The sequence below is a fragment of the Vulpes lagopus genome, chromosome 3 (genome assembly GCF_018345385.1).
Source record: "Vulpes lagopus strain Blue_001 chromosome 3, ASM1834538v1, whole genome shotgun sequence".
NCBI lineage: Eukaryota > Metazoa > Chordata > Mammalia > Carnivora > Canidae > Vulpes > Vulpes lagopus.
In genome coordinates this window covers 69199789-69212824 of record NC_054826.1, presented here as the reverse complement: position 1 = coordinate 69212824, position 13036 = coordinate 69199789, and the positions used below count along the sequence as shown (strand labels likewise).

The 13036-nt window shown below is 35.1% G+C and overlaps 1 protein-coding gene and 1 non-coding gene across 5 annotated transcripts in view; both read right to left on the bottom strand.

The window, feature by feature from the left end:
* The window catches only part of HERC4 (HECT and RLD domain containing E3 ubiquitin protein ligase 4), a 133816-nt gene that overhangs the window by 35014 nt on the left and 85766 nt on the right, over nucleotides 1–13036 (bottom strand). For 3 of the 4 annotated variants that reach the window (XM_041747160.1, XM_041747161.1, XM_041747162.1), the window contains exon 15: nucleotides 5066–5185. In XM_041747160.1, the coding sequence (XP_041603094.1) occupies nucleotides 5066–5185 (120 nt within the window). Of the gene's footprint in view, nucleotides 1–5064; nucleotides 5186–13036 lie in introns of those variants that run through there. The other variant, XR_005986596.1, reaches the window with a different exon arrangement.
* On the bottom strand, nucleotides 4365–4475 carry LOC121488449. Its single transcript, XR_005987078.1, has one exon. It is a non-coding gene; the product is annotated as a U6 spliceosomal RNA (small nuclear RNA).

Sequence of the window (13036 nt, the reverse complement as noted above, 5' to 3'; positions counted from 1 at the left end):
AGAAATGAAAGGGGACGAAGTGAAAAGTTAGAAGTCTCAGCAGTACAAAAGCAGTACAAATATTAGAAGGAAAGCAAAGAACTTCACAGAATTAGTTTTTAGTGTTTAGGGATCAGGAAAGTGTTTATCTGCTGGATTCTTAAAATCTTTGGGGGGAAAAAGGAAATGGGAGAAAAAATATCTTCAAAGATTATATATAGCATGAAGACAAATATAGTAAAAGCAAAAAAACTTCCCTGCAATATTTAGAACAAGTTATATATATATATGTATATGTATATATGTATACACATATACACTATACACGTGTGTATATCTATAAATAAATAAAACTTACAGATATATATGCCTTATAACTCATAGTAATTATGTTTTATCAAAGACTATTTTATGCTTCTACACTGAAGCAATGGAATTATTTCATGATTGTAACTCCTATTCAATAGTAGTATACAAGTGTATATAAATATACATATGTATATACACACATATATGTATATACAAATACACATACAAACACATCCGTATCATCACAAAATAGCATGTGAGTATCTTCAGGATAGATTCTTTAAAATCTTACTTAGAGCTGTTAATGTAATAGTTCAGCATAGCATCAGGATTAATAATACAAATATGAATTCTATTAAAAAGTCCCAGGAGGGCAGCCCCAGTGGCGCAGTGGTTTAGCGCCGCCTGCAGCCCAGGGCGTGATCCTGGAGACCCTGGATCGAGTCCCACGTCAGGCTCTCTGCATGGAGCCTACTTCTCCCTCTGCCTGTGTCTCTGCCTCTCTCTCTCTGTGTGTCTCTATGAATAAATAAATAAAATCTTAAAAAAAAAAAGTCCCAGGAAAAAATTCTTTAGAGTTATGTGTAAATGTGAAAGTACCTTGAACTCTCTCAAAGAAAGAAGCTTTGTGAAATCCAAAGTCACAATATAAATTAATGAACTTTATAAGAGTTGCACAAAGATCTTTAAAGTAAATGCCAGCTCTCCATTCCCAAATGTAGTTTAGAAGAACCCAAATCATAGGTTCTACATTCCGATTTCTAAGATGTGATATTAAACCCACTATGCAAATTAAATAAAGGAACAAGCTTTCACTGCTACAGCTACCTATTCAATATCATTGTGTCTACAAATGAAGAGAAAGGAGAAAAGCTTATGGCTGAAAGAATAGAGTAATAGAGAGCAATTATCAAGCAGAGCAAACATACAATCTGAAGAGAATGAGAAGCAGTGAGGAAAAGCCCAGAATAGGAAAGTAGTCCTATACTGCCTCCCTCTTAACAGAAAACTCTAGTACTGAAATACCTCCTAAGGAAATTCAATTTGAAATGACCACAGCTATATACCAAGAAGAGCTTGGATACAGGCCCAACAAACTTAAAAGTACACATTCAAACCACAGCTTTTCCACAAAGTACAAAGATAACCACAAACTAAAACATCCTATTAGATTGGCACTTGTCCGACTTGTTAAGAACACAAATAGTTTATGACCTACATATTAGATATAAATTCAAATGGCAAAGGGTAGTATCTAATTCATAGTGATACAAGAAGATAGGACTCTTTCTTAAGATAGTTTCTCAAACAAGCCTTGCAGATCCCAAGGGATATATATTTTGGGGTCTATGAGTGCTCTGAAATTTTAATTTTAGTGTTTTCATACCAGAGTTTTAAAAAATTGACTAAAAAAATATAAATTTAGAATAATCCATTTATAATCCCAGTATTACCATGAAACTTCAAGGGTTGCAATAGTTGTAAACATAACCAAACCAGCACCAAACAGGAAGGATCTCTATGTTTAGGACTTCATGCATAAATGATATACTTGATGAGTGATGGCCAAATGAATATGACATCTCATTCTAAAAGCAAATGTTTCATTGTAGTTCAAATAGAGAAAGGCAGCAAGATAACTGTTACTAGACACTGCAGTATAGAGGCTACTGCCAAACTGACAGCCTGTGTATAGACAGCCAGCAATAACCATCATTTTACCAAGAATTAACTGTGTCAAGAACTTTCCTAAGTACTTTATATAGATCATATCCAATTAACCTTCTCAGGAGCTCTGTAAGGTAGGTACTATTATCCCTAACTTACAGAAAAAGAATGAGTAATTTCTCCAAGGATATAGAGTAAATGCTAAGGGGCGATCTGAATCCAGGTACTCTTATGTTCCACTACTTTCTCATCATATTTAAGTTGTGAAGTGAGATTCCTGATCATCAAAATGCAATTATCCTCCATACTAAATATTAATTTGATTTTTAAATTTGTAGTGTTATTTATAATTTATAAATTTGTTATGGTTTTAGAGTTCTTTTAAAATCTAAGCCTCAGGAGGGATGCCTGGGTGGCTCAGGGGTTTAGTGCCGCCTTCAGCCCAGGGCCTGATCCTGGAGACCCGGGATCGAGTCCCACATCGGGATCCCTGCATGGAGCCTGTTTCTCCCTCTGCCTGTGTCTCTGCCTCCCCCCACTCTCTGTCTCTCATGAATAAATAAATAAAATCTTAAAAAAAAAAGATCTGCCCTCAAACCAATAAATTTATAAAAAAAAAAAAAAAAAGAAATTGTTTTACTTTAAAATGGGTCCACATATCACTTCAGCTTCAAAAATACTGCTCAAAGATCTAGGATAACCTAAATTGCTGTGTCTGGGCTTCTATGCAGTTAAGATTCCAACCCTCGGGGACGCCTCGGTGGCTCAGTGGTTAAGCATCTGCCTTTGGCCCAGGGTGTGATCCTGGAGGCCCGGGACTGAGTCCCACATCGGGCTCCCTGCATACAGCCTGCTTCTCCCTCTGCCTATGTCTCTGCCTCTCTCTCTGTGTGTCTCTCATGAATAAATAAATGAAATCTTAAAAAAAAAAAAAAGCATTATTTGAAGAGCAACTTATCATGTGAGGATAATATTAATAATAGTTAATATTTATTTTAAAAAAAAGATTCCAACCCTCTGATGGCTTATCTTAACACCTTAGGTAAAATCCAAGTTCTTTTTTTTTTTTTTTTTTTTTAAATTTTTTTTTTAATTTTTATTTATTTATGATAGTCACACAGAGAGAGAGAGAGAGGCAGAGATACAGGCAGAGGGAGAAGCAGGCTCCATGCACCAGGAGCCTGATGTGGGATTCGATCCCGGGTCTCCAGGATCGCGCCCTGGGTCAAAGGCAGGCGCCAAACCGCTGCGCCACCCAGGGATCCCCCAAAATCCAAGTTCTTAATCTTAAATTTACCCAAACCACCATGATTTGGTGCCTGTCCATTTCTCTTATCCTTTCCCAGAACTCTCCCCACTCCCATCTTTTAACCATACTGGCCTCTTCCTCTCCTTCAAAAATGTCAAGCTTGTTCTCACCTAAGGTCTTTTACTAGATATTCATTTTTCTTGAAATCCTCTTTGCTTTGATCTTATGTTGCTGCTTCTAGTCACTTAGACAATAACCCATACTTCATCAGGCAGGACTTTTCTGATTATCCAATTGCAAAAAACAAACCACAGTCTTTATCTTAATTCTCTATAGAGTGCATGTCATTAGCTAATATTTTTTGCTTTACTGGATTACTGTCTATTTTGCCAACCAGATTATAAACTGCATAGTACACGGCCCTTCTCTGTCTGGTTAATCACTGTTATTTCCAATACCTAAATTGATGCCAGTCACTGGAGGTTCTCAATATACTCAGTATTTGTTCAATGAGCAAATTAGTAGACCTAAATCTGTAGAAAGGCTACAAACTTGACCCAGACTCCCAATGATTCTTGGGGAAAAAAATCAACAAGTCTCTCCCTATCAAGATGCATATACCTAGGAAAGCAAAAGATGTTCTAGAAGTGACCTGATTCCTACAGATGAGAGTACTCTAAAATTAGCATGCACTAATTACACTGCCATTCAAAAACTACTGTATGTTTTTGATGCATACTACACATATTCCAGACACTATTAAATCCAGAAGTGCTGGTGAATAAACTTACAGAGTGCTTATCCACAAGGAGCTTGCAGCTGGTGTCTAGCAAGCAGCGAAAGGCTACTTGCCTTTTACAATTGCTACACACATATTGCTTAAATTATCTACTTCACGGGGAAAAAAAGTTGGCTTCAAGTATACTTCAATGGTTAGCAAATCTGTTTTTTTAGTATTTTATTTAAATTCAATTTGCCAACATGTAACACCCAGTGCTCATCCAATCAAGTGCCCTCCTTAGTGCTCACCACCCAGTTACCCCATTCCCCCACAATCCTCCCTTTCTGCAACCCTTTGTTTCCCAGAGTTAGGAGTCTGTCTCTCATGGTTTGTCTTCCTCTCTAATTTTTCCCCACTCAGTTTCCCTCCTTTCCCTTAAAAAATATGGAATGCTTCATGAATTTGTGTGTCATCCTTGCACAGGGGCCATGCTAATTAATCTTTTCTGTATCATTCCAATTTTAGTATATGTGCTGCTGAAGTAAGCAGAGCAAATCTGTTTTAGATCTTAACCACTTACCCAGTTCTATATTAAAATTTTGTGTCTAAATGAAGCTTTATAAAGACTGCTATTATTTTAATGGGACATGAAGTGTCTAGTTACTAGAGACTTAACCACATGGGAAGAAGTATGTACACATGGTGATATATGTCAAAACTCTGAAATAAAATTAAACACAGGGGGGAAAATTAAATCAAAATGACTGTCTTTGGATAATTCTGAGATACTAATCTCACAGTAATACATTCTTAGAGTTCCACTATCAGGGACTCCAGTATTCTCAATATGAGAGAATTAAGAGGCAACCTCAAGGAAAATACGTGAAAAGTTAAAAATCCATGTCACGTTTGCATTTTTTTTTTTAGTTTGCTTTGGCTTTGGTAATAAGAGTGGAATGTTTACTTATAAATACTGCATAATAAGTAGTTATTCCTTCCCAATGTGTTTTTATTTCAAAAATAAGTTTGAATAAAAGCTCTGAAAAAACACTGGCGTCTGAAAAACAAGCAACTCTTTCTTTTCTGTGAGAATAAATGATACATAAAAATGAAATTATAAAATGCAACAGGAAACATACCATTCCATAGGCCTGTTGTTGGACCCAGTTGATATAATCATTCCTTATGTCTATCAATTCTTGTACTTCATGTATATAAAATTTATCATACTGTATAATCTGTCCCGTTTTCTCATTTACCTATAAAAAAAAAAGTATAATTAAGTTTAACTAGTACCTAATACAAAGAATAAAAAATATTTAAATAGAAAAAGTCTTGAGATTTCTTTTTTTTTTTTTTTAGTTTTGAGATTTCTTAGCCAATTTTCTCTTTCTATAAAAAAGTTTACTGAGTACCTACTATATAAAAAATGCTAGTTAAATGCTATGTGAGACATAAAGATGTCTAGGATGGAACATCTGTATTCAGTACCTAAAAATCTATTAAAAAAAGAAAAATATTTCTGTAACCATCACATGAGATTTGTACCATTAAAGAATATATAGTATATATAGACTAGAATCTCTAAGAACTTTTGCTTGGGGAATAGGAATTAAATAATAATAATAGCTAATGCTTGTTAAGTGTTACTCTGTACTGATCTATGAATAAAACTGAGAGGTGACATTTGGGTAGGACACAAAAAATGGAGAGAAAGCAAATCACTATCCTTAGAAATAATTTACTAACTGCAAAGGGAAAAACAAATCTTTGCAGTGGAGAGCACTACCTTAACTGAGTGATCAAACCAATCACCACCAATGCTGAGACAACCAAATACAACGTTCTTGCTGATATAATCCAAGAGGAAGTACAGGCATCATCCATGAAGCAGAAAAATATTTAACCTGAATCTAATCAAGTCTCTTGATCTTAATTCTAGTTCATAGGTAATACTAGGGATAAAGGAACAAATTAAACATCACCAGAAGGAAACAATCAAATATTCTGATTGTAGGGTTTTCATAAGACTGGCCAGGAGTTTCCAAACAGTTACGGCAATGGGATAAAAAAAGTGGGGGTTGTTATAAATTAAAAGATAAATAGAAATATTCCAGTATTGGATATAGTAGCAAACTATATGTCACACTAACCTTATGTCACACTAACCTCCTGATAATGACAATTACAAACTCTGGACATTATATAAAAACTCAACAATTTGAAAACACTGGAGTTCAACCAAAAGTAAGCAAAAACAGGGAAGGACACAATCTTTCAAAGAAGCATGTGTGATACACATTTTTGCCCAAGGGACTGCTTCCAAGGGACTGCTTCCAAATCAGCATCAGGGGTGGGGGTAAGAGCTCAAGTACAAAGCAGCCGTTTTACCAGACAGAAGAGTGAAATGTCACAAAATGAGGCAGCCAATGTGGCAGACAATGAGGAAGAAAAATCCCAGAAACAAATCCAAAGGGTGAAGCCATAAAGCCAGGATGTAAATTCCCCACACCTCCATCTTTGGTTAATTCTTTTTTTAAAATGCATTTTTATTTATTTTTTATTTTTTAAAGGTTTTATTTATTTATTCACGAGAGACAGAGAGAGAGTGCGAGAGAGGCAGAGACATAGGCAGAGAAATAGGCAGAGGGAGAAGCAGGCTCCATGCAGGGAGCCCGACGTGGGACTTGATCCCGGGTCTCCAGGATCAGGCCCTGGGCTGAAGGCAGCACTAAACTGCTGAGCCACCCACCCAGGCTGCCCTAAAATGCATTTTTAAAAATTTATTTATCTGAGAAAGACAGAGAGAGAGAGAGACAGCAAGTGAACATCAGCCGGGGGAGGAGCATAGCTGAAGAGGAAAGCTCCCAGCTGAGCAGGAAGCCCCAACATGGGGCTTGATCCCAGGGCCCCAGGATCCAGGATCATGACCTGAGCAGAAGGTAGCCACTTAACAGACTGAGACACCCAGGCACCCTGCTTTGGCTAACTCTTAAAATTATGAGTGCACAAGATGAGACTGGGGGGTGGGGAGGTGAAGGGATACACAACCCAGTGAAAGCAGAACCTGGGAGGCTACACTTAGACATAAAGACAAGCATTTCTAAAGGAAAAAAAAAAATGCACATTTGGGAGGCATAATGATAAAAGGATTAATTTATCAAGAAGTCATAACAATTCCAAGTAACAGTCCTTCAAAATACATGAAGGGAGAATTAACAAAATTTGTTGGTAAATTTTAACATCCTCTCTTGATAACTGATAGAATAAAACAGACAAAACTACCAAGCACCACAGATCTGAGTAACAATTTCAACCAACCTGAACTCACCATAATAGAATATCCCACCCAGTAACTGTACATAGAACATTAACTAAAATACTAAAGTAAAAGATCCTGGACCATAAAACAAGTCTTAATAAATACATTTAAAAGAATCCAAGGTATACGAAGTATGTTCTTGGACTACAAGGGAATTAAACTAAGTCAGTAACTAAAAGATATCTGGAAAATCCTAGCACACTGGAATCTAAACAAAACACCTCTAAATTACCCAAAACTTCTCTTGAATCTATCAGAGAGCTAAAGCCATAAGATAATCAATCAAGTAGCCTGAATGACAAGGATTGGCAGATAGTTCCAAAGAGAAACAGAATGCCAGAAATGGGTCACCTGTGGCAAAGCAAGAAGATACCACTGTCAAGCAAGCAGGGAAGAAGAAATCACTTAAAACTGTAAGAAACTGCTTAAAGCTGAGTATGGGATAGCTTGACAGCATAAAACCCCTTGGTGCCCCCAGATAGTTTCCACTGACTCACAGAGTTTTTTTGCACACACCTCCACTGGGTAGTCATGAGAATGACTAGGAACAGGGCAAAAGATCATGAGTCTCTTCCAGTGGTGCAAGGAATTGGCTGCCACTGTGAAAGGAAAGAAGGCCTGTCACCCTGTCCAAATTCTTCTTTCATATATTTATAGAGAATAAATTTTAAATCACTGAGGAAAGTGAAGGAAATTCCATGCCCTGTTTTGGAGGAGGTAAAAAAAACCTCCACCTCAATAGGAGGAATGGGGGCAAGAAGAGTCCCAAGCCCAGAATCTTGTAACAGTATGAGAACTAGAGGACCTGCTGAGGGAGGGATCAGAAAGTCCCACCCTGAGGTCCAGGCATACATAATCACCTATGATCAATGCTATATAATAACAATAAAGAACATTTTCTGTGTTCACTCCTCTGTTAACCTAAAAAACACTGAGTAACCAGCAGGACCAGTTTACCACTGAGGCAGGGCAAGGGTGAGAAGAGAAATCCCTCTATCAGGCATACAGAGCAGAATACAAACACTGAGAAAAAAACTTTGATATTTCACCTCTGTTCTAAGCATCAGGCAGCATTAGAGGAATCTGAAGCCTCTCGTACAATGAAGGTAACTACAGCAAAATAAAAATTTAATCCCAGTTTAACTCTTGACTAGACTGACTTAAGTCCCTACACTGTCAGCTGCACAGAAGAGGTGAACCCATTTATAGGCTTTAAATCTATTTACCTCCGCCTTTACTGTTTTACAGACAACCAAATATTATGAGACATACGAAAAAAGCAAATAAGCAAAACAAAACAATCAAACAAAAACCACACACACAAGTCACAGAAATCAACAGAGCCAGACTCAAAGATAACTCAGATGATGGAGTAAGGCAACAGAGGTTTTACAAAAATATTCTGAACTTAATGAAAATAGAAATACAGCATATGAAAATGTGGGATGCTGGTCAAACAGCACATAAAATAAAACTTAGCATTAAACAATACTGTTAGAAGAAAAGGAATAAAACCTGTGATCTAAGCCTCTCTTTCAAGGATGTAAAAAAACGAGCAAATTAAAGAAAAATCAAGTAGAGAAAAAAGGATATAAAGAGCAGAAATTGATGAAAGAGAAAATAAAAACACTAGGGAAAAAAAATCAATGAAAGTAACTGCTTTATGGAACTATCAATAAAGTTGATAAGACTCTGAGAAAAGGATAGAAGAGAGAAATCACCACTACCAGGAATGAAAAAGGGGGCATCACCACACAGGCATACATAAACATCACCATATTGGCTTACCAAAACTGACTCAAAAAGAAACAGAAAACATGAATTACACTGTTTATTTTTATTTAAATTCAATTAATTAAAATATAATTTATTATTGGTTTCAGAGGTAGAGGTCATGATTCATCGGTCTTATATAATACCCAATGCTCATTACATCACATACCCTCCTAATGTTCATCACCCAGTTACCCATTCCCCCACCCCTACCCAATTTATTTTAAAATTTCCCAAAAGAAAACGCCAGTCTAAGATGGTTTCACTGGTGAATTCTAGAAAATATTTAAGGAAGAAATAATACCAAAAGAAATTTCCCAAAAGAAATTTCCCAAAAGAAAATGCCAGTCTAAGATGGTTTCACTGGTGAATTCTAGAAAATATTTAAGGAAGAAATAATACCAATCTTAAACTCAGAAAAAAAAGAGGAATTATTTCTTAATTCATTTTATGAAGCTAGAGTAACCTTGATAATAAAAAAGTTGATGACAATATGAGAAAAATTATCAGATCAATATCCCTCATGAATATAGATATAAAACCTTCAGTAAAGTATTAGCAAATTAAACCCAACAGTATGTATAAAGTATAACATATAATGCCTAAGTGGAACTTCTCCCAGGAATGCAAGATTGGTATAATATTCAAATATCAATGGGTTTTACATTTGAGGAAAAAAATGCAGAGAAGAAAAAAAAAAGCCTTGTTCATCTCAATAGATGCACAGAAATGCATATAACAAAAATCAGCAACTCTTCACAATAAACACTCCAAGCAGAACAGGAATAGAAAGGGACACTTCTTCAAATTGATAAAGCCCACCTAAAAAAACCCCACAAATACTCTACAGCTACCATCATACTTAGTAACAAAATACTGAATGCTTTCTAAGATTAGGAACTAGGCAAGATATCCACTGTAACCAACATTATACTAGAAGTCTTAGTCAATGAAGGAAGAAAATCACATGCTGTGTACATAAAAAATTCAAATGAATCTGTAAGAGAATTACTGAAACTAATTTAATTTACCAAGGTCACAGGGTATAAGGTCAATACACAAAACACAAATGAATTTCTCCCTACCAGCAATAAACTGGAAAATTAAAAAAAAAATGTATTTCATTACAACAGCAACAAAAACAAAATATTTAGGAATAAACTTAACAAAAGATGTTTCAAATCTCAGAACTACAAAACATTGCTGATAGAAAATAGAGATCCAAATATATAAAGAGAGCTACTTAGTTCACAGACAGTAAAAGACTCAACAAATGCAAAAGATACAAAATTCGACTGGACTCCAGTTTTTTAAAAAGCAGCAACAAAAAAATTTTTGGTACAAAAGAAGAAATCTGAATATGCCTGGATAGCCAGATAGATGATATTACAGAATTACAGTTAAATTTCCTTAAGAAAAATAACAGTATTGTTGTTATGCAGGAAAATACCCAAGAAGAGAAATGCTAAGGTGCTATCAGGATTTACTTTCAAACGACAAGAAAACATACACATATGTAAAAGCAAATGTGACAGCAAGTTAATTTCTGAATCTAGAATGGAGGGCATGTATGTGTATGTGTTTCGTTTGTCTTTCAATGTTTCTTTATATATAAAGTTAGTCAAAATAAAAATTGAATAGTAAAGTGAATGAAAAGGACTTCAAAGAAAGTTTGAGGAAGAAAATTCTAGGCAAAGAGAAAATAGCATGAGCTAAAAGAAAAATTCCATAGAGAAATAAGGTTTTAGAGTCAATAAATGATAGAATGATATTTTATTAATATTTTCTATTGACAGTGTGAAGTATAGTCAAAAATAAGTACAAAGGCTAGTGGTAGGGAAATAAATAAAATATTAAAGACTCAAGATTTCTAGATAATAAAAAAGAATGAAGAGGCTGTGGTAGCTAATTAATAACAAAAGAGTCAAAGCCAAGTTCAAAATTCAAGCATGACTAATTGAAAAACAAATGCTGGCAACACAAATATATATAAGTCAGGAAAAGATGACAGTTTTGGTAGGAGAGAAGAGCTGGAAGTATGAGAAATTTGGTATTAAATCTTTTTTAATTTTAAAATGATGGCAAGACTGACAAGAAGCTCAAGAGGAAGGTTTGCCTAAAACACATAACTGAGAACATTTTCTTTAAAGAAGACAAAGCTGTGGCAGGAAATGAGACAGAGGTAGAAAGGGCCAATAAACAAAATAAACAAAGAGGGCCAAATGCAGACCACTAAGAAAGATGCCACATTTAGGAGAAGAAAATAAAATATCAAAAGAAACAACTTTTAAGCTAACAACAAACTAAATAAAACTAGCTAAATATCCTATAAAATATATCGAAGAAGTACTTGGTTTAGGAACAAAAGAATTCACTTAGTAGAGGTATAAATCTAGGAGACAGTGCTTGTGTCCAAACAAGCACTCTAGAACCGTGAGATGAATGAATGGACAAATAAAATGAGAAACAAATTATCTATCAATCTATCTACATCTACACATAGTTTGTGCTTCTGATGGCACTTTACATTTTCACCAAAATGCAGATTTTTACCTTAAAATCCATTCAGATGTTATGTTGCACTAATAAAATAATAATAGGTATCATTATGGACCACTTACTAAGTAACATCATGTACATTACCTAGTTTAATCCTTAAAACAACTCTACAAAATAGCTACTATTACTACCACCATATAGATGAATATATACTAAGGCTTGGAGTTTCAAGAGTCTTAACCAAGGTCACAAAGCTAAAAGAGCCAGAAATCTAACATGGGCCTCTGCAATATGCATGCACTTTAAAAAAAATATACATTTTTAGGCATTCTCGGGGTGCCTAGGTGGCATTAATTGCCAATTCATGATTTAGGCTCAGGTCATGATATCAGCAGGGTCATGAGCTGGAGCCTTGTGTGGCGCTCTGCTCCAGCAGGGAACCAGCTTGTGATTCTCTCCCTCTGCCCCTCCCTGAGCTCTCTCTCAGATAAATAAATAAATCTTTAAAAAGAAAATAATGCTTTTCAAGGTTGATACTTTTAATCCCTCTATTCGGTGACAAAAGCACCCTGAGCTCTTTTCTTTCACTGTTTTATTAAATTTATATCTGCGGTCAGAATACACATTTGGGAGACTGACTAGGTTTTGTAAAACTCCTATTCCTGGCTTTCAAACAAAAAGATACTTAGCTTATACATGGAGATCAAAACCTTCATCCAAGAGCAGTGGTCAGCAAACTATAGTCTGTGCGCCAAACTGTGCCCATAGACTGTTTTTATAAGTAAAGTTTTACTGGAAAGTAGCTATGACCATCCATTTACATATTGTCTACAGCCTAGATTAGAACTTTTTTTTTTAATTTTAAGAGTTAGGTAATTTCAAGAGAGACCATATGGCTTGCAAAGTGTAAAATATTACTACCTGGCCCTTTACAAGTAAAGTTTGTAGGCCCTTGCCCTAGCATCTTTAGTCAAGCTCTTTCTACTAAAAAATAAAACATACACAATAATTACATAGAAAACTCTTCGGCTTTTCCCTATCCAATATTTATGTTTATAAATATACACACCAACTTTTAATCACATTGGACTCTAAAATTTAGGAAGTCTGGTACAAAATGAGGCACATCTCACTGACCTCTGATATATATTTTTATCTTAAATATTTCAGATTTTAAAAGTAAACTGTAGTTTCCCTCACAAATACCAACCAATGTTTGCAGTTTGTAATATCCTACAGATAAATGTTTTTGAAAAGAAGTGCTATGTTAGAATAAAAATTAACAATTTAGGAACCAGTTTTGGTTCATAAACAAATTTCAGTCAAATTTACACTTGGGGGAAAATTATGGCTGATATTTAACTTAGTCACAATGATTTAACAACTAAAGAGAAAATCAGTTAACACTGCTTTTAAAAACAGGGAAATTAGACACTGAACAAGACCTAATCTAAAAGACCTGCATACATATATAATGATATACTTAGAAAATCAACAGTTTTAAAAATTAAAATAT